We start from the raw sequence: 21,745 nt of genomic DNA on the forward strand, positions 1-21,745 counted from the left end.
TTAGAATGCGCACTAGGATGTCACTGGTGCCGAAAGTATGTGGAAAGATATGTGAAAATCAAAATGATACAAAGCTGTGCTTTATCTATTCTATTCCGTGTGAACTAACCGAGTGGTCTCAATGGGCGTCATGCAATCAACTTGGAATTCAATTTCGTGACAGAAAGATCGTCATTCCCGCAAAATGTGGCGGGAGCTGTGGTGTGCAAAGGGATTTCCAACGTTGTCCCGTTTACAACACTACAAGTAGCCCCCACCCCTATCTGTCCCCCTCCCCTCACCCATGACATTCGTAGTTTTAGGGACCTAGATAGCCAATAGACATCCGTTTCTGTATTTCTGTGCTATCCCTCCCCCATTCGTCTAAATTTTCTGTAATAAAAAAACCACAAGTAGCGGCCTCGGCTAAGCTAGGAGTAGTAGAACATCTTTGACCTGAATTCCTGCACGCAATTTCGTACACGTGACAGATCAGAGAGACGGGACACGTTGATCGATCACGTGCTTTCTGCGAGGAATGAGGCTACTATTCGTTTTGTGGCTTCTTTTCGGCGTGAAAGCGGCCGCCGAATCGCACTCGCCGAGAGAACAAGTCAATTTTGATTTCGCCTGGCGTTTTTATCTTGGAGATCCAACGAATGGGACGCCGTGCTCGAAGAACGCGTTTCCACAGAACCTAACAGGCGTAGAATGCCGCGGCCTCAAGTCAGACACTTCAAAAAGTGCAGACGAATGCCGTGCAACATGCTGCGACGAAATGGACTGCGCCATTTGGCAATATGCCGAAGACAAAGGCTGCTGGCTTGGAACGAGCGACGATTGCTCGAAAAAAAGTCCCTCGTGGGTCGGCGGAGGTCGTTCGACGCCGGCCAACATCACTGGCGGCCCCGTTGCGCGCGACTACGACGATTCGGCGTGGGAAATGGTCGACACGCCCCACGACGCTCTCATCGGCGGAGAATACACGTCGACTGGAAATGAAAAACACGCGTATTTGCCGCTGAACGTCACGTGGTATCGCAAACATTTTAATTTGCCCACGGACTGGCGCGGAAAGTCCGTGTGGATTTACTTCGAAGGCGTCTTTCGTTCGAGCATGGTATGGATCAACGGGGACATGCAACTATATCACGATTCAGGCTATACGAGTTTTTCTGTACGATTGGACAACGTTTCAAGCACGCGCTACGGCGACGGCAAGGAAAACGAGAACGTCGTCGCGGTGAGAGCAGACGGCAACGGAGGATCGGGGTGGTGGTACGAGGGAGCCGGAATATATAGACATAATTATTTAGTGGCCACGAGTCCGCAGCACTTGGCAGTGGAGGGCGTCTACGGGGCATCAATGATTCCAGATAAGGCAAAATTCTTCTACGGTGAGAACGAGGGCATGCAAGCAGATATGGCCGAGTTTTTGCCGAGTGCAGAAATTGCCAATGACGCCAACGAATCGGCGTCTGTTCAAGTCACGTTCACCTTCTACGACGAAAAGAACGCGAACGTGGGTCAATCCAAAGCGATGCTCACTCTCAAACCTCATAGCATCTCACTCGCCAATAGCACAGCAGTAAAGGTCACGAACGCCGAACTGTGGAGTCCATCTCGTCCCTACTTGTATCAAATGCAAGCAGTCGTCTCATCCCAAAACGGAACCGCATTAGATTCCGTCAACGTTTCTATAGGAATTCGTCGCTCGCGATGGGATCCCGATAAGGGATTCTTTCTCAACGACGAACCGACGAAGTGGCTTGGCTTTTGCGATCACAACGACTTCGCCGGCGTCGGCGTCGGCGTTCCGGATCGCGTCAATCTGTTTCGCGCCCAAGCCGTTCGCGGCGTCGGCGGCAATTCGTGGCGAATGTCGCACAATCCGCCCATTCCCGTCCTACTCGACGTTCTCGATCGCGTCGGCGTTCTCGTCTGGGACGAGAATCGGCAATTCGGTAACGACACGACGTGGGTCGAGAATCAGCGCGACATGGTTCGACGCGATCGCAATCATCCGAGCGTCATGCTGTGGTCGTTTTGCAACGAGGGCGGCTGCGTCGCCGAGAAGGATCCAGGCGAAATGACAATCGCTCAAATGTTCAAAGAGGCGTCGAACGAAGCCGATCCTTATCGACCGGTGGCGGCGAATATGAACGGGGGAATCGGCAACGGGCTCACGCAGGTCGTCGACGTACAGGGATTCTCGCATCGTTCGGGCGACGTCTACGACTCGTTTCACGCGAAGTTTCCCAAGAAGCCCGTCGTCGGATCGGAGTGCTGTTCGTGTCGGACGTATCGCGGCGAGGACGTCACGAACTCTTCGACGCACGTCTTGACGAGTTTTAACGCCGATTGCAATAGCGAGCAAAACGGCTGGGAGATGTCGCGACCGTTCGCCGGCGGCGAAATGGTGTGGACTCTCTTTGATTACTACGGCGAAGCAAAGCCGTACGAATGGCCGCAGGTGAGCTCCGCTTTTGGGTCCATCGACTTGGCCGGTTTTGCCAAAGCGTCGGCGTTCTGGTATCGCGCCTGGTGGCTCTATAATTCCACTAACGTCACTACGGCAAACCCGATGCCCGCTCTAGTAGATCCCGATATTATTCACCTCGAAAAAACTTCCAAAGACGCCGGTAACGGGTTCCTCGTTCACATCGTTGAACACTGGGAGCCAGATCCCTCGAGATCCCAACGTACCATACACGTGTACACGAATGCTCCCCTAGTCGAACTTCTCGTCAATGGTCATTCGATGGGTTCGAAGTCGATCTACTGGCTCAGCTGGGCTGCGTGGGATAACGTCGCGTTCTCGTCGGGAAATCTGACGGCAGTCGCGATGACGTCGCCCGGTCACGTCGTCGCGGAACACACCGTTTTGACCGCGGATTCGCCGACTGGATTGACGCTCACTCTCGACGCTCCCGCGACGGCAACCGGGACGGGATCGGCGCTCGTTCTCGACGGCGAAGACGCCGCTCTCGTTCGCGCTTCCATTGTCGACGCTCGCGGCAACGTCGTTCCGTCGGCGTCGCACAATGTCTCGTTTAGCATCGCCAGCGGACCCGGTCGCGTTATCGGCGTCGGAAACGGGGATCCGCTCTGCCACGAGCCCAATCGTGCGACGTGGCGAAGTGCCTATCACGGATTGGCGCGCGCCGTCGTTCAAGTGACGGAAAATCACGCGACGTCGGATCGCGATCGCATTCTGCAGATCGATGCAGAAGGAAATCGGCGAACGCATATAGTTCCGTCAGCGTCCGATATTGCTCCTCCGAGCGAAATTGTCGTCGCGGCGACGGTCGAGGGATTGGGATCGGCGAAAGTGGTCATTCCTCTGACGATCGATGTGGAAAGAGAGTCTGTGTTGGCTGTAGCGAAGAGCTCGGCTCGGCTTAGAAAATAGCCTAGTCAGCATTTACTGGAGTGGGTACCAATTTTTCTATTTTCCTTTTTACTCTTTTGTATTTTCTAACGGCTGACGTGTGTATGAGCTATAGAGAAAGGCTGGCTCAGTTCAAAATTACTTGAAGCGCATTGCAACGCTTCAAGTAAACGTCAGACAGACGCCGAATGGGCGATTTTTCGACGACGGGCACCTGTAACGGCTCGTCGAGTTGCACGTTTCGTCGCCGGCGTCCTTATCCAAGCGACGAGCCGTTTCGCCGATCGCCTCCCTGTAACGCGCGTTTCTGAACTGCACGAATTTTGCCCGTGCAACGCAAACTACCTACGTTTTATTTTGCATACAAACTAAGACACATGCATTCGTTTTTTCCCTCAAGACTCCCTACAATCGTTTTTGAGACGGCGCAGTCAACGTCGGAGCATCCATGATCTTCAAAATTTTAGATTGATAATCTAACGGCGACAAATCTAAAAAGACAAGATAATTCTGTTCAATCTGCCCCGTATACGTACCTTTTTGCGATGCGTTCGTATTCGCGTGATCCAGGCTACACCACGTGTCAACGACAAGAATGCTTTCCTCGAATATTGGCGTCGTTGCATGTCTGTCTGTCTCCAGCGCGAAAATGCGCGCATTATTCTTCGTAAAGTTAAATGTCTCATTCCCCATTCCCCTGTCTGTGTATCTGCCAGTTCTGCTGACACTACTGTCCGGTGTTTCAGCAGAGACTAATATGCTTATGTGTTTCTGACTGGTTTGTTTGTTTCTGTCTGGTGTTTAGTCTTTGGTAATAATATAAAACGTGGAGGTTCGAACGCTTTAGTAGCCCAAAAATGTCGAGAGTGAGACCTTGCGTCAACGGCTCAAACACGACCGGTACGGCCTGGATCGAGAACGGCTCTCCCACACCGTCCCCCCGACCGCGTCGTACCGGGGCCCCAGAGAGGCCGTAGACTTTCGCTTAGATAGGAAACGAGTCTACCGTGATGAGAGAGGAATTACGAAGCGATCGCCAAGTCCACCAATAGAGGGTCAAGCGTTCGTTGTCCTGGGGGTCAGGTCATCTTCAGGGTATAGATCGTTAAACCGAGTGAGGAAATACCACGAGACACTGGGCCCCCACACGTTTCTTTGGCAGTAGAGTGGCAAACCTTAGCCAGACGCTCGCTCAGCATAACGCGAAACGCCTGACTTCACGACCCAAGCCTTTCAACGACCTTATATGACCCCCAGTGCCGATCTTAGCGCCGCAAAGCGACGCCCGTCCACTGCGCCTGACAGTTTCGGTAAGGATCGACAAAAGACGACGACGCTTTGGTGACCAACCATCAGCTTTCCCAGCTCCCGATCAACCTCTAGGGCTAGCCCGTTGGCATCCCCCACCCTTTAGCAAGACTGAAGATTGGGCGTAGCCCAGTCGCTTTTATATCGAAGATGATGCAATATCCGCTGGTGACCTCACTGTGATCAATTTACCAAGGCAACGAGTCGCTGGTTGGCCGAAAAATTCGCACCAATTTTACACGTGATCCATTAAAGGCGCTAAAAATGGCGGCTCTTCGTTCTCGATACACGTGTATCGTATCGAATGTTTTTGACGAAGCATTAGATGCGAGGATAAAAGAAGGTTGCTCCTACAAGCTTTCCCGGGCATCCTGGTTCAATTCGCATACGGGAAAAACGATCGCATGCTTCGTCTCCGACATGGCCGACATCGCTCTTTTCGACCTGCAGAGCCGTCTAAAAGCAGAGCATTACTCGGCTTCGGACAACAGGTCGATAGTTTACGCAGTTTTTCGCCGTTTCCGCGTTCTCCACAGCGAAGCGAAGTAGCGGACACCATCTCTCCTCAAGCCCAGCGCTTTATTTGTCGAAGAAAGCCATTTTCGCTCGTAATCCGACGGCGTTTCGGCATCGGCGCCCCAACCGAGGGTGCACGAATCTCTGCACGAACAAAGGAAGGCAAGTGACGTCAAGATGGCGCTTCCTTCGACGTCGATGCGTCGAGCGAGGATGAGCCGCGAATCGTGCACGATCATTGGGACGGCGAATCAATTCGATCGTTCGACAACTCGGCCTAGTATCACGGAGAAAGGACGATTTGGGGACAAGCGTCTCTAACAGAATTTTCGAGCCGGTGAGAAGCTGTATATTTGGCAGAATTTGTTCTACAGCCGATTCCCAATGTTACTGTTCGAAACGACGAAATTTTAGCGTCGTTCACCTGTAATAGACATACCCATCCCAGTACAGTACTGTGGCTTAGATGTTTGACTAAAAACGTGGCCTCTGTAGTCTTGTTAAGAGATATTTCACGCTTTTTGTAGAGGATAGCGCAAGTTGCTGCAAGACTCAGTTCGTGTTCATATTCATTTGCAACCGAGAAGAAACGATTACAAGACTCTAAGGTGAGCAAGAGTAGAAAGTGTCCCCATTGAAAAAGACAAGAACCGACCATTTTTTAACTAAGAAGAAATCCATCTTAACTCATCTGGATGGTCTGGTACACTTGAGCGCTGATCCGCTGGAAAGAAGAGCTCGAATCCTTTATTAATTTCTCTCTGGATTCTTTTCTTGGCAACGGCGGTGGCGACGCCTCGATTTCAAGTTCCGGCGGCTCCCCTTCCATTTCCAAATGCGCCGATTTTCCCAACGCCTCCAAATTTGCCCTCCGCTGCATTGAAGAAAACGACGGAAACGTTTTCATTTGCATCGTCATTGGTCCAGGTGGCCAAACAAACTCGTAGTCCTCTTCGGGTAGACTCTCGGCTCCTTGACGCCTATCCGTCGCCAAGGGCGGCGACTCGGACATTTGCGTCGACGTCGGTAACGGCGGCGCCGACATGGGTAGACTTTCGGCTCGTTGACGCCTATCCGTCGCCAAGGGCGGCGACTCGGACGTTTGCGTCGACGTCGGCAACGGCGGCGCCGACATGGGTAGACTTTCGGCTCGTTGACGCCTATCCGTCGCCAAGGGCGACGTTTGCGTCGACGTCGGCAACGGCGGCGCCGACATGGGTAGACTTTCGGCTCGTTGACGCTTATCCGTCGCCAAAGTCGACTCGGGCGTTTGTGTTGTCGGCAACGGTGGCGCCGACATGCTGCGCGCGCGCGCCGTATTTGATCGTTCACGCACGTGTACGACAAGCTCCGGCGTGTCCGAGTTTGCCATTGCACCGATGACGGTATACGGCTTGTTTGCGTCAGGATACGTCTTGCTGAATGCCGAGCAATTGCCTCGGTTCCTATTTTCGGGTTTCACCAGATATTCGTACAATTTCACTCGATTTTTCTTCTTTAGCGTCGATGTTTCAACGATCTAAGAATGTTTCTTCTGGAGGCCATTCCCTATCTCTCTGCTCCCCCTCGCTTACCTCCACACCCCATGCGTTTTCCTTCTTTACCAGAAAGCGGGAACCGCGAACCATTCGGAATAGTACGACTAGGGTTAGATTCGGTGCTATAGTGAAGGCGATCACTCCCTCGACGCCGGTGCTCGTCAGTGCGTACAAATTGACCTCCCATTCGGTTTCGTCGCCGGCTTCAACTCGCAGATCCGGATTATGATCCGCAGTTCCTTGTCGAAAATAGGCACGCGGGAATGTCCACTGATTGGGCGTCGAATTGGTCAGGCGAATATTTATCGTGTATTTCGGCGTGGCTATTTGTCGTAGGTGCTCCTTTGACGCTTTCGCTTGGTACGCGGCTTCTGCGATCTTGGCTCCTTGGTTTGCTATTTTGGCGCCTTGCTTGAGGCCTCTGCGCGACGAATCGAGCTATAGTTTACCGCAGAGAACAAAGCTTACTCTGCTGTAGCTTTATATGCTGTCCCTGGATCCGTCATTTTGTTGAGGCACGTACCGGTACGGCGACGCGATCACGTGCACTATGCGTTGTCTTATCTTAAATCACCTTGGGTACTCTTTGGTATGGCCGACATCTCTACGATACCTCACGTAGTACTATATACTGTAGTTCTCGTACGTGGCCGCTATTCATGCAGATATTGGGGCTCTGGGCTAAAGTGAACGTCGATAAACGGCACGGATTTCTCCAATCCCATGTCACCGAAGACAGCCAAAGACAAGGAAGGGCTCGCGCGTCGCGGGCCATTCCTGGCACGTCTGCTTTGCCTCTGTATTGTTCCTTTTTCATTTTTCTCATCTTCGGGTTGTCGCAAAAAAGACTGCACGTGAAAGGGGATTCGCGTGTGTGGACCTCCGTTAGCCACCCACTTGATCTCGCCGACGATAGACAACCAGCAAGACCCTAGCTTTAACGGCTGTTGCAGCAAAACTCCGTTCCAAATTACTTGAAGCATTATCAAAAGAAGGTTGCCTACAAGCTTTCTCATCCTGGTTCAATCATACGCATACGGGAGAACGATCGCAAGCTTCGTCTCCGCTATGGCACTCTTTTCGGACCATCTCTTCTCAAGGCAGCGCTTTATTTGTCGAAGAAAGCCATTTTCGCTTGTAATCCGACGGCGTTTCGGCATCGGCGCCCCAACCGAGGGTGCACGAACAAAGGAAGACAAATGACGTCAAGATGGCGCTCCTTCGACGTTGATGCGTCGAACGAGGAAGAGCTGCGAATCGCGCACGATCATCGGGATGGCTAATCAATTCGATCGTTCGACAACTCGGCCTAGTATCACGGAGAAAGGACGATTTTGGGACAAGCCTCTCTAACGGAAGTTTCGAGCCGGTGAGAAACTGCATATTTTTCAGAATTTGCTCTGCATCCGATTCCCAATGTTACTGATTCGAAACGACGAAATTTTAGCGTCATTCGCCCGTAATAGACATACCCATCCCAGTACAGTACTGTGCCTTATATGTTTGACTAAAAACCTGGCCTCTGTAGTCTTGTGAAGAGATATGCCACTGTCTTAAGAATCGCTTTTTGTAGAGGATAGCACGAGTTGCTGGCTGCAAGACTCAGTTCTAACGTAAGAAAGATTACAAGACTCAAAGGCAAAGCAAATTAAAACGTCGTTACGGAAAGCGGAAAAAAACGACAAGAGCCAACCATTTCCTATCTAAGAAGAAAATCAAATCAAATCCATCTTAGCTCGAGTCCATCTGGTACACTTGAGCTCGCGAGCTGACTCGCCGAAAAGAAGAGCTCGATTCCAGTTCGGGCACGTCTCCTTCCATTTCCAAATGCGCCGATTTGCGCAACGTCTCCAAATTCGCCTTTCGCTGCACAGACGAAAACGACGGAAACGTTTGCATTTGCATCGTCATCATCGGCCCGGACGCATTGTCGAACTCGAACTCGTGTTCCTCTTCGGGTAGACTTTCGGCTCGTTGACGCTTCAAGGGCGACGACTCGGACGTTTGCGTCGACGTCGGCAACGGCGGCGCCGACATGCTGCGCGCGAGCGCCGTATTCGATCGTTCGCGCACGTCTACGACGAGCTCCGGCGTGTCCGAGTTCGCCATTGCGCCGATGACGGTAAACGGCTTGTTTATTTCGTGATACGTCTTGCTGAATGCCGAGCAATTGCCTCGGTTCCTATTCTCGGGTTTCAGCAGGTATTCGTACAATTTCACTCGATTTTTCTTCTCTAACGTCGACGTTTCGACGATCTAAGAAGATATATATGCGTCGTTGTTCCTTCTGGACGACTCCTCCCCTTCCCTCTGCTCCCTCGCTTACCTCCACACCCCACGCGTTTTCCTTCTTTACCAGAAAGCGAGAACCGCGAACAATTCGGAATAATACGACTAGGGCTATATTTGGTGCTATAGTGTAGGCGATCACTCCCTCGACGCCGGTGCTCGTCAGTGCGTACGAATTGACCACCCATACTATTTCCTGTTTGGCTTCAACTCGCAGTTCCGGATTATGATCAGCGGTTCCTTGTCGAAAATAAGCACGCGGGAATGTCCACTGATTGGGCGTCGAATTGGTCAGGCGAATATTTATAGTGTATTTCGGCTTGGCTATTTGTCGTAGATTCTCCTTTGACGCTTTCGCTTTGTACGCGGCTTCCGCGATCTTGGCTCCTTGGTTTGCTATTTTAGTGCCTTGCTTGAGGCCTCTGTTCACGAGGAATTGAGCTAGTTTTATCGCTGAGCCACGAAGCTTACTCTGCTGTAGCTTTGTATATTGTCCCTGGATCCGACATTTTTGTTGCGTGGCCGAGTCTGGTGCGTTCGTGGAGCTGGCACGTACGGCAAGGCGATCACGTGCACTGTGCCTTGTCTTATCTTACATTCGAAATTCAGTTACGTCAAATCACCTTGGGGCACTCTTTGATGTGGCCGACATCTCTGAGATATCTAAGATATGGATCTTGGTGGAATGTCGCACGTGCACTCAAATCCGGTCCCTACGATCTCGTGGTGCCCAATTTTTCGAATCTTTTGTGTTTACAGTCTCTAAGCGCTCTTGTACGCGTTCGCGTAGTATATACTGTAGTACAATTCCCGTGCACGCGTGGCGCTATTCAAATTGCATGGGCGGTGGAGCGATCTTGCAGTGAACGTCGATATACAGCACGGGTTTCTCGGCCGATCCCATGTTACCGAAGACAAGGAAGGGCGCGTCGGGCCATTCCTGTCGATACGCCGAGCAGTCTGCTTCGTTGACCTTGATTCTGTATAGTTTTCCAAGTTGTTTTCTAATGCGCTTCATTTTTCTCATCTTCGGGTCGCTTACGTCGATTATCTGTCGCAAAATAAGTATAAGACGGACTGCATGTAAAAGAGATTCGCGTACGTGGACCCGCACCTCCGTTAACCACCCACTCGTTCTTGCCGACGATAGACAACCAGCGGACCCAAGCTTTATTTGTATGGCTAACAATTGGTTCTCCGTGATGGCATAGACCAAGATTGCTGTGAGCATATCTCCGGTCGGTTTTGACTCAAGCATCCACTGAAGTTGTTGGTTAGGTCTCAGCTCGCTGGGCGGCACAGTCGACGGTAGGCTACCTTTAATGATCATAGTTTGAGGAAGTGCCCACACATACGGAGTCGAGTTTCGAAGACGTATGTCGACAACGTACTTTGCCTCGCAATTTGCTAGGTAGTTTTGTCGAGCGTTCTTCGCTTTGATAACCTCCTCCGTCAATTCTTCGACGGGCGATTTGTTCAGTTCTGGCATCCTCTTTTCTTTTTTCGCGTCTTTTAATTCTTTTCTGACTTCTATTGTTTTTTCCGCCATTTCAACCAGCGCCGCAAGTGGCTCCATGATCGTTGCTGCGTAAGCCGGGGTGTACGCTCGCTGTGGGGCGTTCCGCCCACCGTCTTATCTCTCACGTGCAGTGGGCCAGGCTGGTGTGCAATTCAAATTTCGAAACATCAAGTGTCTCGCACGTCTTTCACGCGAATCGACTCCTGTGCTCGGCCTCACTGGCTAACCTTATAGGCTCGCGCATCGAGAGCCATACAGAATAGTCCCACGTGTCAATGCACGCGCTGTTGTGTGCAAACGACGGTGCCGTGCATGAGATTTATATTTGAGTGCCGTTGCAAGAAAGCCTTTAGTAAGAAACGCGAGTGCGTCACTCTTCAGTTATCTCGATTAAGAGGTCTGGAGTATTTGAGTGCGCCATAATTCCAAGCACTTTAAAATTCGCGCATTGTTTTTCGTATGCGCTGCAGTCGGCCTCGTTTCGCGATGTGTTCTGAAGCTTTCGATATATGCGCCGGGCGGGATTTTTTAAAGCAGCAATCTCAGCCGATACATTGATGATCTATTTGATGCAGTTCGGCAATTTATTAATTCTGCCAGTACATTGCTCCTACCTCTGCTTTCCACCCACTTTTCCTTGATCCGCCTCCGGACACGGAAAATAGAACGACGAGCTTTGAGTTCTCCGTGTCCGAAGATGACTGTATTATATCGTAGGTCAACACAGCGTCGAGCCCATTCACCATGGGATGAGATGCAGCCATCCAGTCCAATGTCCCTTTTGGCATTATCGTCATCGCAGGACCGTCTGTCGCTTCTCCTCGAGCAAAGTAGAGCTTCGGCATTGTCCACATATAGTTTGTCTTGTTCTTTACTTTCACTTGTAAAACTTGCTTGGATGTTGATATTTGGCGTAGGTGCTCTTTTTCTTTCGCTGCTTTGTAGCTTGACTTGACGACGCTCGCCACCCCTGTGGCTATCTCCATAACGTCTTCAGCAACGCCAAATCTGCGAACGGCAAGAGCAAAGAAGTGTACAATCGATCCTAGTAGTCGCGATCTGCACTCGATCACGTACATGTCCGGGTTGTCACCCATTTTAGCAATCGTTCAGCTAGCGGAATACGATCAAGCGAGTTCAGCCTCTGAAAGCAAAGACAAGCGCGTCTCTTTACCGCCTCCTTCGACCACTAGCACGCGAGTGGAACGTTGTTTGACATAAGCAAAAATTTGCATCACTAAGTGCGTTTGTCGCAACAGAGATAAGGGCTAAAAACTGCCGCGAAAAACTAGTACACTTCGGCGTCGCCAGGCCCGGGGTCCGACAGACACCTTTCGGGTATGCTTTCCAGTCGTCGTCTTCCCTCTTCAACAATCTGAACAGTGATTTCTTTCGAGTAGGGACGCATGGATCCGACGGCCATCAGTGACGATCCCACGAGCGTTGATTCGTACTTGTTGTCGTCGGCCGGATTGTTCCGATCGCTCGACGTCCGAAGTTCCTTGTAGAGCGCGGCTTCCTCTACGACATTATTCGGCACGCGATCCGTTATCTATATGCCGAAGAAATATGCATATCAGTTTATGGCGCGTGCATATGTGGTACCTCCACCGCGAAAGCGTTTGGCAGCAGCCTTCGACAACACTCGCAGAGACGAAGTAAGAAGAATTGCCTTTCGTCTGGACAGTTAACGGAGAACATGATTACGAGCGACGTGCTCGGAGTGATGGTGTAGATGAGCATTCCCTCGACTGCCGCCTTGCGACTGAAGAGACGCGATCGTATGGGCCACTTTGTTACTTTGCTTGATTCCACTTCGAACTCGGGACATTTGTCGGCGTAGCCGCGTTTGAAATAGACGCGCGGAGACGTCAGCGTGAATGTCGTGTCATTTTTTATTGTGATACAAAATTGGTTTTTCGATCTAGCGTTCTGACGCCTCTCTTCTTGTCTGGCTTTTGCGTCAAATGATTTTTGACGCAGGCGTACTCCCATCTTTGCGGCGTATAAGGCTCCTCGAAGTACCCTTTTTATTCAACTGTTTTAGCTAGCCCGTACACAGGTTGCAATACAACTTACGCTCCGCCAACTTTAACGCCAGCTTCAGCTGCCTTCGCGCCACCGCTCGCTGCGCTGCTTATACTCATACTTGGTTAGACGGCTCCAACGGCGGTTCTGACGGGAGACTCCGAGTCGTCGTATTTACATCGGACTCACGTGACTCACGTGACTGCACTTGCACACCTCTCCTCAGACAGAAAATACTTTCCGAAAACCCAATTCAGTGTCATTTTCTAATACAGCCGCAGTTGTACGGGATTGCAAACGCGATTTGCGAGCCCGTAAAAGCGGTGGGGCGCGTGCTCTATATTACCTCACGGTGGTCTAGTCAGCATTCGGTGCACACTGCGGCAGTGCCTACAAAACATACTCTACTTTTAGAAAAAGAATTGATGTACCGTAGTATCATACATTTATGACGTCACACTATGGAATGCCGCGTGAGCCCACCAGGGTCCCGTATCGTAGTTTGTACGATGTCCGCCGTTTGCTTCCTTCTTGTTACTACCCTCGCTCTCGTCTACAGCGACTACGTCGTTGACGACAGTCCTGGCTTGGGACGTCGTTTCGACGGCATCGGCGGTCTAAGCGCAGGAGCCGTGAGTCGATCGAGCAGATGCATCGCCCCACTGCGCGCACGCACGTACTCTCGACTTCCTAGTCGTCTCCGCTCTTGTTCAACTATCCCGACAAGGAACGAAACGAAATACTCGACTATCTCTTCAAGCCCAATTTCGGAGCAGCGTTTCACATTGTGAAAGTCGAAATCGGTGGAGACGGCCAGAGCACGGGTACGAAAAAACAAAAAAGAACATAAAGTCATCGTTGAAAATTATGCAAACGATCGTAGATGGCACGGAAGCGTCGCATATGCACACCCAGGACGACGAGAACTACGAGAGGGGATACGAGTGGCAACTGATGGTGGAAGCAAAAAAAGTGAAAAATTCCTATTTTTCGCGTTTAAATAATCAGATGATTTAATTAATAGAGAAATCCCGCTGTGAAGCTCTATGGCTTACCTTGGGCTTTTCCTGCTTGGGTAGCACTTTAGTATCTACTTTAGTTTCTCTATAAATAGTGAGGGGTACAGGTTGGAAACGGTTCTGGGAGTCCTTATAAGTATCCGAATCTGACGGCTACGTACATAGTCAAATGGATTCAGGGAGCAAAAAAGGTCTATAATCTTGACATCGATTATATTGGAATATGGAACGAACGGAATTACGATTCCAATTACATCAAAGTGAAATTAGAAGTGCAGATCCTTTCGCGTAATCGAGATAATTTTTTAGGTCTTGAGATCTATGCTGGACAGCGAAGGCTTTCAGAATACAAAAATTGTCGCTCCTGACGGCAGTTGGGGAATCGCTTCAGATATAATGAAAGATCCCGAATTGGCAAAAGCCGTTGACGCCATTGGGTACGAAAACGCTTTTTCTTGTCTGCGTTGAAAAACGAATGACTTCTCTTAGTGCACATTATCCTGGGACATACTCCAGTGCAGCTGCACTGGAGACAGGAAAGCCACTATGGGCCAGCGAAGACTTTAGTACTCTTGACGATCTCAGAGGCGGTGGATGCTGGATAAGGGTAAGTTCCATCACGGATTTTTTCATGTGCCTAACTGGAACACGTAGCTTCTGAATAGAAATTACGTTAATGGCAATATGACCAGGTAGGGATTAGCAATACTATTCTAACTAAACTTATATTAGCTTACTTTTAGCACGATTTCTTGGAGTTTAATTGCTAGCTGGTACTACGGTTTGCCTTACCAAGGCTGTGGCCTCATGACAGCCTATCAACCCTGGTCTGGCAACTATGTTGTTTCAAGCACTATATGGGGTTCTGGTAAGTTTTCTTCCCTCGCAATAGACAGAGTGAGTCAGAGTAGCATTTTCCTCAAGCTCACACGTGTCAATTCACTTCTCCTGGATGGTCCTATTTGAAGCACGGTTATGGGGTCGGCAATCTCGACGGTGGCGGCACGTACGTAGCATTTCTTTCGCCAAACAAGAAGGATCTCACCATAGTTATTGAAACAATGGTGTGGAAGTGAACTCTCCTATGCATGATTATATAACTTTTCTTTGTAGTCGTATAACAGTTCACTGTGCATTCGTCGTAATGTCAAGCCGTACAATGTGTCGGCAACTCAGTCAGGCACTTTTAATCTCAAAGGAAGTTTGGTAATTATTAGAGAAAATCGCAGTGGCCAGTGAATTGAATTGTTTCGTCTACTTTTGTAGGCCAGTATCAGTAGCCTCGGTTTGTGGATGAGTCATCTCGACTTTGCCACCAACAAGTCAACGTTTTTTGAAAAGCAGGCAGACGTTCAGGTACAGCACTATTAGTCTATGAGGCGTTGTAGGCTTTCAAGATATGTTTTAGGTGAAAAATGGCCAATTTACGCTAAGTCTGCAAGTGGATAGCGTCTACACTCTAACAACCACTACGGGTCAAAGTAAAGGATCGACAACTATTCCACCAATGAAGCCCTTTCCTCTTCCGTACTCTGACAACTTTGACGGTAATGGTTTCGAAAAGCAACACTCACAGTCTCTCCTTTATCACTTGATACTCTTCATCAGCGTCTAGCAATCAGAGCGAAGCAACTTACTTTGCGGATCAGACAGGAAGCTTTCAAATCTTGGATACAGGAGGTCCACACGGCAAAGTTCTGCGACAAGTCAGCCGCCTATTTGCACAAATTGTTATCACTCTCAAAATTGCTAATAGATGGTAAGAGATCGACCTATTACGTGGTGCAACGACGCCGTGCAACCGGTTACGATAATCGGGGACCAGTCTTGGTAAGTACACCGGGCGAGGAATTTAATAATTCTGTACCTCTTTTTTCTACGCAGGACGGACATCAACGTGACGGCGGACATTTTACTCGAGAAAGAAGACGTTCAAAGCCAGGCTTTCGTTGCGGCGCGAGTTGGTCCAGCGGGCTGTGGCATTCATTCGGCTAAGGGTGTCTTTCTTCGGGTCTTCGTCAGCGGCGTATGGATTTTGACGCAAGATCTAGGTACGTCCATCATCTACTACTGTACTAAGGTGTATGCATTTCTGTGCGTATAGCTGGCATGCAGATTATAACAAACGGCTCGGTGCCCATTGGCTATAATCAATGGCACACTGTTTCTCTTCTCGTAAAGGTAGAAAAGCTGAATTTATCTTGTCGCGCCTGCGATTTTCTTTTAATTAAGGGATCTAGTGCCACCGGATCCGTTGACGGTAAGACCGTGTTTGAAGGTAAATCTGGATTTTCTGCCACTAGCGGCTGGGCTGGCTTGGGCTCTGGGGCGTCAGTCGTGAAAGAGCATCAGTTCACTCCAGCGCAATTTGATAACTTTCATGTTTTCCCGATTGCCTAGGGCATGGAACCTCACGTTTTGGTTGGTGTTCGCTGCTGTACGTTTTTAATTTTGCATTTTTTGAGGATCTGTTTTGAAGCAACGAACGCGTCCAACGGACAAAGGATGCAAACGGTTTAATTGATCAAGTGGCATTTACCTACATCCGAAAAAATCCAAGTGAAAAACAAGTACACCAGAGGTCAGTGACATGGATAAGGGGAGAGGGAAAAAGATTCTGCCTTTTCTCTAAGCTTTACAGATGTTGCTTCGAATCCAAGACACAATAGAATTACCCGGACACAAAGACGACGGACAAAACAAAAAATCAAAGTCAATAAGCACCGGAGAGTTTTTTCAGCTGTCGACCTCCATCTCGTTCGTTTCCTGAGGCGGTGCTTTCGGGTTCGATTCTCCCTCCTCCATCTTCCGTTCGTCTCCTTCGGTGTTTTGTCCGTCTTCGCCTCCTTTCTCCTTCTCAGAAGAGCCTTCTTCTTCTTTCTTGTCGTCCTTTGGAGGCTCGACCTTTGGCTTTGGCTTTGTCACTATAGGATTGCACGTTCGCTCTAAGCTCTAGACAATAAAGAACAACGTCAGTCAGCGATTCAAACAAAGAAAGAACCGCACTCCCAACCTCTTTCTCGGATACAATTTGCGCAACTAGAACAGGCGGCTCGTCGTGCTTTGCAATCTTTGAAAACAACTGCATTTTTGACGTCATCCACTTCTGTTTCTGTTCGACAGCCTCCGCAACTTTTTTCATATCGTCGTCGTCAATGTGATCATACAGCTCCACCTAAAAGAAAGCAAAAATACCAACAAGAAAAAAATTGGATTTCTGCATCGATTACTTTCTGGCTGTGCAAGTCTACAATCTTTCTGTAATGAACCACCGCTTTTCCCAGCTCATCAAAAGCAGCCGCTCGGCCTTCAAACTCCTTATGTCGTCTAACAATCGGATCACCCCGTTTCTGGCCAAGATCCCATTGAAAGTTATTTCAGTCCTATTTTCACAGCAATCCCCTTTACCTTTAGCTCGGCTAGCTTGTCAACATAGACCTGTTTCCTCTCATCATCCCCCTCTTCGTAGAGCCAATCTTCTGTTTTACTTAGAAGCTGACAAAAGGACTCGCGTTTCTACAACGCAAACCAACGTTACATTCAAGAAGTCGCCATCACAGTTTACAAACCTCTTCCTTGACGAACTCCCGAAGCGAGTCCTCCAATTTGTCGCGCATGTTGTAGACGTACTCCTCGACGGCATTCTTCATATCCGCTCTCTCCTTCTCAAGCTTGTCCTGAGAGGCCATTTCACCCTGAGAAGAGAGAGAGACCCTAAAAAGCCGTCCGGAAAAAGAAGACCGTTTCAACGTACCTCTTTCTCCAGTGCTCGATCCGCGTCCTCTTTGGTCATTCCAGGAATTACTGCCATCACTGGCAATCCAACAGTTACGTATTTCGGTTTTTTCGCCTTCTTCTCGGGCGGTTCGTCCCCTTTGGCCTGCTGCGGCTGCGTGCCTTCGCCACCGGCTTCTCCGGCCTTTTTCACGTCATCTAAATTTTCCTCAGGACCGCTACCTTCCGGCTTCTGCAAACGAAAACAATTTCTTATAAAGATTACCCTATGTATTTCCTCTTTTCTTACTGGCTCCGGTTTTTTCTCCTCTGTCTGGCTCTCCGGCTTTGCGTTTTCCTCTTGCGCGTTCGTCGCCTGTTCAGCTCCTTGCTGACCGGCGGGGGCGGGGGCGGCAGTAGGCTCCGCTTCCATTGGTTCCGGAGCCGGCGGAGCTTTTTGATAGAGTTCAGCTCGAGACATCTTGAAAATTCCGTGGATGTCCACTCTAGCTTTGACTTTGACTTTTGAATTGTCGCCTTCAGCTGTGGGCACGACACCGTCGACTCGAAACCGACCTAGAAGCAATTGGTCAGAGAGAGAGAACGAAATCGGCCAATTAGCCGCGGCTTACCCAAATGAACATTTCGTTCGTGATCTGTTGTGTAATACGCTTCGAGTTCAAACGGCTCTTTCCGATAAAAAGTCAGCATTTTCGTGGACGGAATCTCGCTGGTCGGATTAAAGAGCGTCGTATCTCTGCATGCATGAATATAAGAGAACCGCGGGGTCATTTATTGACTCGCTCGTACCCGTCGTCATCCTGATCCTGCGTTTTCCACGAGAGCGAAATAGACGAATTGCAAATATCGATAATATGGAAGTCTCTGACTCGAAACGTGGGAGATAGCATGGCACACTACAGGAGACCGAATTCTGATCAGATACCCCTCTCTTGTTCTATTGTTACTCACCTGAAGAGCGCATCCCCTGGCAACCGCTTCGTCTTGATTGAGAGTCGTGCTCACTTCCATACCAAAAACGTCGGATACGATTTGCTTGACGGCGGCAACTCGAGACGAACCGCCGATAATTTCAACAGCAGCTATTTGCTCTCTCTTCAGACCTGGAGAAAGGAATCACGAGTGCCATAACGCAAAATTCACAAAAAAAAACGCACCTGAAGCAGCAAGAACAGCTGCGCACGGACCCCTCACTCTATTCAAAAGATCAGCGCACAACGCCTCAAAGTCAGCCCTATCACAATCGACTTTTTTGATGCTACGTGAAATTTCTTTTTTGCCTCCTTACCTGCATATGACTCCGGACACGTCTTTGTCGTCCATGAGACACTCGATGTTGAGTGGAACGGGCTGCGAGTGGGCGCTCATCGTCTTCTTCACCTTCTCGCACGCCGTTCCCAAACGCAGTAGCGCTTTTCGATTGCTTCCAACGTCTAATTTGTACTTTGTCGATATCTCTTTTGCAAAGTGATCTATCAAGCGAAAATCAAAATCCTGACCGCCCAATGTGGGATCCGACGCCGTAGCCAAAATCTATGAGAGAGAGAGAGAGAGAGAGAGAGAGAGAGAAAACAATTTTTTCCTTGTGAAACGACGAGCATCTCGTTTCTCTCTCTACTTTAAGTTTTCCCTTGTTGAACGAGCAAGCGCAGACTTGAAACGCCGAATCGCCCATGTCGACGAAGACGACGTTTCGCGGCTTTTCCGACGGCTCCGGCAAGTCCTGCTTGTAAATACCATAAGCCAAGGCAGCTACACAAGAACAAAGTCAGATAAATGAAAATAATTGATATGTAAAGTACGAATACCAGCTGTGGGTTCGTTCATCAAACGTAGACAATTCATTCCAGCTATTTGACAGCAATAGAGCATGGCTCTTCGTTGACCGTCAGTGAAATAGGAGGGAACCTAAAAATGATCTATGTATATACAGTACTACTATGATGTTGAATGACTCACTGAAACGACGCAGTCCACCACTTTCACATTCAAATTCATCTCGGCAATTGATTTTAATTTCCCAAGCACCATGGCGACCAATTGTTCTGGGGAGAAAGTCGTCTCCTCTCCCAAATACGTCACCTAGAAAACAACAAATTTAATTAATTAATTAATTAATTAATTTTTCTCTTTCTCGCTCACTTTTACGCCAATTCGATCTCCAGGCAGCTGTTCGACTTTGTACGGAACAATTCGAGAAACTCGTTTCACGACGGGATCCGAATACTTTTTCCCAATCAAAGTCTTGAAGTTCCACGCGGTATTTTTCAGATTCACAACGATCTAAGTAACACGCACGCGGCGCCGCGTATTCGCAATGAATGAATGATTAGATGACGCTTTATCGCTAACCTGATTCTGTCCCGACGTTCCAATAAGTCTTTCCTTTTCGCCGAAAGAAATGACAGAACTACGAGGAAGTGAAGCAAAATGGGATGTTTCGCCCATTCGATATCTTACGGGGTCAGTCTGTGGCTGTATTCGTTCGCTATCGTCTCGATTCCGCCGCCGCGTGCGATGGCGATGTAGCACGAGCTATTTCCGAAGTCGAATCCGACGACTGACATCGTTGAATCTATTGCAGGAACGTTCGTTCGGTGTCGAAGGTGTATGCGGTGGCAAACGGGACTCTGGAAAGATCGTTTGCGTTCACGTGTACTCGAAAGTTCGAGAAAGCCGAGTCGGTTTGTCCGGGATTCTAGACAGACTTGGCCCGGGCTCTTCGACGTGACATCATAGATGGTGACATCAGCAGCATCAGCGCATTCGACGCGATGTATGCGGCGGCACCCCGAGACTTCGCCAACCGTAGCGAAGATGTCTTGAGGAAACATTGGAGAGCGCTCAAAGCGATCATGGATCTAGACCCCATATGCGATTATTTGTACGAGAAAGGCGTTTTGTCGAATCACAAGTTAGACGAGATTACGTCTGAAAACGTCGCGCATAGGAAATGTCACATTCTGCTTACCCACTTGTCGTCATGCTCAGAAGAGCAAGTAATCGTCTTCGCCGATTTCTTGTCGAAAGCGGAAAACGGGGATCACTCGGAGATTGGAATTTCTGTTCTCGAAGAATTAGGTAAGACGTTATAAATTAATTGTACAACCATAGATAAGACATTGATAGTATATATAAATATACATATATATATATATATATAGTATATTATATATGACACAAGGCTGCCAAATCTCCCAGGCAAATTGGCTTGATCAAATTTTTTTGGCAGCCCTGATATAAAGCAGCGTTTTTTCCTTGAAATGATATACAGTAATTTGTAGACGCTCATATTCAGAAAGATGACGTCTATAGTCGTCTTTTTCGTCTTGGCGCCATATCCCGGCAGGACGCTTGTCGCCTACAACGACCGGAAAGGCGTAGAAGTGCAGAAGAAGTTCTGTTTCAAAATGTCCTTCCAAATTGCTCTCTTGAGCAATTCGGGATTCTTGAAAGGCTTCTTGACAAGGCAACTAGCCATGAACTCGGGCAGGACTCCGCTGCCAATTTTGCTCCGGCCCCTGTTGCGGGCTTGCCTGTGATGAGAGGAAGGACACAGCATCTAGAACGGGAAGGTAATTCAGTAAACGGAAAGTGCATAAACCAGTACAAAATCATCACTGTTTAGAAGTGCGTCAGCGAGGCCTTCACCTGACACCAGGCGGCCCAGTGCGTTTACATTTTGTAAAAGTACGTACATTCAGAGCATTTTTATCTTAGACCGAGAGGGAGACGGTGCTGAGAAACTGGATAAGCAAGAGACTCGATGAGCTTCCTTTCTCTGCCACTACCGTTCTTAACGAGACACTCGAGTGTTACGAGTCAGGCGGGAAGTGGAATGACCTGGGAAGTCAGTGTGGCTTCGATCTTAATTCTTTGAAGCACTTTTATCAGGACTATAAGAGGTCCAACTGGCAGTCTAAGAGTCCCACGGAAAAAATTCTTCACGACCTCCAAGCAAAGGGCATGACATTCGGAGAGTTTTTTCGTCGCCTCGAACAGACTCACAAAGGGGCGGCAGACAAGCTCATTCAAGAGCTGAAGAACGCCGGTATGCGACGCTATACAGACCCATCTCCGGTCAGTCCAGTCAGACCTCCGCCTCATCCATCCATGACAAGATCGCAAACCGTGCCAACGTCGGACCATTTTGTTGGGCGCAATCCAAATGCTTATCATGTTCAGGCAAGAGATTCAGGCCCAACGGCCCGGGGATCGTCCGCTGGCGGCATTCGTTGGCACGGAGATTACTGAATCAGAATACGCTGTACCATTACTCTAAACAAATCTCATCTGTGACGCTTAGTCGCAAACAGACAATTCAACTTGCTTGTGTGTTTTGATGCTCGCTGAGTGACGTAATGTCCATTTATAGCTACAGGCTTCCCGACTTTTTCACTGTACTCAGTCTGCTCCTCGTGAC

General features: G+C 49.1%; 8 protein-coding genes and 2 long non-coding RNA genes across 11 annotated transcripts; 4 read left to right on the forward strand and 6 right to left on the reverse strand.

Moving 5' to 3' along the window:
- The first annotated feature begins 517 nt into the window (after window positions 1–517).
- Window positions 518–3,391, forward strand: LOC136197846 (beta-galactosidase BoGH2A-like). Its single transcript, XM_065987704.1, has one exon. It carries the CDS (start codon window positions 518–520, stop codon window positions 3,389–3,391), a length of 2,874 nt encoding a protein of 957 aa, XP_065843776.1.
- Window positions 3,392–5,755: 2,364 nt separating this feature from the next.
- On the reverse strand, window positions 5,756–7,753 carry LOC136189520 (uncharacterized). Of its 2 annotated transcripts, none has more exons than XM_065977520.1 (4): window positions 7,463–7,753; window positions 7,201–7,413; window positions 6,769–7,153; window positions 5,756–6,713 (listed from the first exon to the last, which is right to left on the reverse strand). In XM_065977520.1, the coding sequence occupies exons 2-4, from the start codon at window positions 7,236–7,238 to the stop codon at window positions 5,877–5,879; spliced, it is 1,260 nt and encodes a 419-aa protein (XP_065833592.1). In that variant the 5' UTR covers window positions 7,239–7,413; window positions 7,463–7,753; the 3' UTR covers window positions 5,756–5,876. The 2 variants fall into 2 exon arrangements, with proteins under 2 accessions (XP_065833592.1, XP_065833584.1); XM_065977512.1 differs by having other exon boundaries at window positions 7,201–7,296; window positions 7,346–7,753.
- On the forward strand, window positions 7,591–9,027 carry LOC136189551 (uncharacterized). Its single transcript, XR_010670408.1, has 2 exons — window positions 7,591–8,101; window positions 8,306–9,027. It is a non-coding gene; the product is annotated as an uncharacterized lncRNA (long non-coding RNA).
- LOC136189535 (uncharacterized) lies at window positions 8,373–9,671 on the reverse strand. The gene is made up of 3 exons (XM_065977532.1): window positions 9,493–9,671; window positions 9,059–9,443; window positions 8,373–8,988 (listed from the first exon to the last, which is right to left on the reverse strand). The coding sequence occupies exons 1-3, from the start codon at window positions 9,528–9,530 to the stop codon at window positions 8,464–8,466; spliced, it is 948 nt and encodes a 315-aa protein (XP_065833604.1). The 5' UTR covers window positions 9,531–9,671; the 3' UTR covers window positions 8,373–8,463.
- Window positions 9,672–9,742: 71 nt separating this feature from the next.
- Window positions 9,743–10,580, reverse strand: LOC136189542 (uncharacterized). The gene is made up of 2 exons (XM_065977545.1): window positions 10,136–10,580; window positions 9,743–10,072 (listed from the first exon to the last, which is right to left on the reverse strand). Exons 1-2 carry the CDS (start codon window positions 10,568–10,570, stop codon window positions 9,848–9,850), a joined length of 660 nt encoding a protein of 219 aa, XP_065833617.1. The 5' UTR covers window positions 10,571–10,580; the 3' UTR covers window positions 9,743–9,847.
- Window positions 10,581–10,852: 272 nt separating this feature from the next.
- On the reverse strand, window positions 10,853–11,692 carry LOC136189514 (uncharacterized). Its single transcript, XR_010670405.1, has 3 exons — window positions 11,618–11,692; window positions 11,155–11,548; window positions 10,853–11,102 (listed from the first exon to the last, which is right to left on the reverse strand). It is a non-coding gene; the product is annotated as an uncharacterized lncRNA (long non-coding RNA).
- Window positions 11,693–11,777: 85 nt separating this feature from the next.
- On the reverse strand, window positions 11,778–12,703 carry LOC136189639 (uncharacterized). Its single transcript, XM_065977661.1, has 3 exons — window positions 12,620–12,703; window positions 12,146–12,566; window positions 11,778–12,092 (listed from the first exon to the last, which is right to left on the reverse strand). The coding sequence occupies exons 1-3, from the start codon at window positions 12,685–12,687 to the stop codon at window positions 11,829–11,831; spliced, it is 753 nt and encodes a 250-aa protein (XP_065833733.1). The 5' UTR covers window positions 12,688–12,703; the 3' UTR covers window positions 11,778–11,828.
- Window positions 12,704–13,063: 360 nt separating this feature from the next.
- LOC136198142 (galactocerebrosidase-like) lies at window positions 13,064–16,069 on the forward strand. Its single transcript, XM_065988059.1, has 18 exons — window positions 13,064–13,200; window positions 13,263–13,392; window positions 13,452–13,540; window positions 13,593–13,643; window positions 13,695–13,847; window positions 13,897–14,024; window positions 14,077–14,194; window positions 14,242–14,279; window positions 14,331–14,455; window positions 14,512–14,651; window positions 14,701–14,793; window positions 14,854–14,943; window positions 14,996–15,134; window positions 15,196–15,293; window positions 15,344–15,417; window positions 15,472–15,638; window positions 15,692–15,768; window positions 15,820–16,069. Exons 1-18 carry the CDS (start codon window positions 13,078–13,080, stop codon window positions 15,985–15,987), a joined length of 2,001 nt encoding a protein of 666 aa, XP_065844131.1. The 5' UTR covers window positions 13,064–13,077; the 3' UTR covers window positions 15,988–16,069.
- A 133-nt stretch (window positions 16,070–16,202) lies between these two features.
- Window positions 16,203–20,018, reverse strand: LOC136198131 (97 kDa heat shock protein-like). The gene is made up of 18 exons (XM_065988050.1): window positions 19,783–20,018; window positions 19,675–19,732; window positions 19,465–19,605; window positions 19,282–19,404; window positions 19,131–19,230; window positions 18,941–19,074; window positions 18,611–18,855; window positions 18,480–18,556; window positions 18,274–18,425; window positions 18,112–18,218; window positions 17,934–18,058; window positions 17,612–17,877; window positions 17,342–17,554; window positions 17,157–17,282; window positions 16,996–17,103; window positions 16,818–16,937; window positions 16,601–16,762; window positions 16,203–16,539 (listed from the first exon to the last, which is right to left on the reverse strand). The coding sequence occupies exons 1-18, from the start codon at window positions 19,887–19,889 to the stop codon at window positions 16,324–16,326; spliced, it is 2,580 nt and encodes an 859-aa protein (XP_065844122.1). The 5' UTR covers window positions 19,890–20,018; the 3' UTR covers window positions 16,203–16,323.
- A 47-nt stretch (window positions 20,019–20,065) lies between these two features.
- LOC136198192 (uncharacterized) lies at window positions 20,066–21,722 on the forward strand. The gene is made up of 4 exons (XM_065988106.1): window positions 20,066–20,403; window positions 20,607–20,897; window positions 20,951–20,991; window positions 21,043–21,722. The coding sequence occupies exons 1-4, from the start codon at window positions 20,097–20,099 to the stop codon at window positions 21,574–21,576; spliced, it is 1,173 nt and encodes a 390-aa protein (XP_065844178.1). The 5' UTR covers window positions 20,066–20,096; the 3' UTR covers window positions 21,577–21,722.
- Window positions 21,723–21,745: the final 23 nt, after the last annotated feature.

The sequence above is a fragment of the Oscarella lobularis genome, chromosome 1, assembly GCF_947507565.1.
Source record: "Oscarella lobularis chromosome 1, ooOscLobu1.1, whole genome shotgun sequence".
Taxonomy (NCBI): Eukaryota; Metazoa; Porifera; class Homoscleromorpha; order Homosclerophorida; family Oscarellidae; genus Oscarella; species Oscarella lobularis.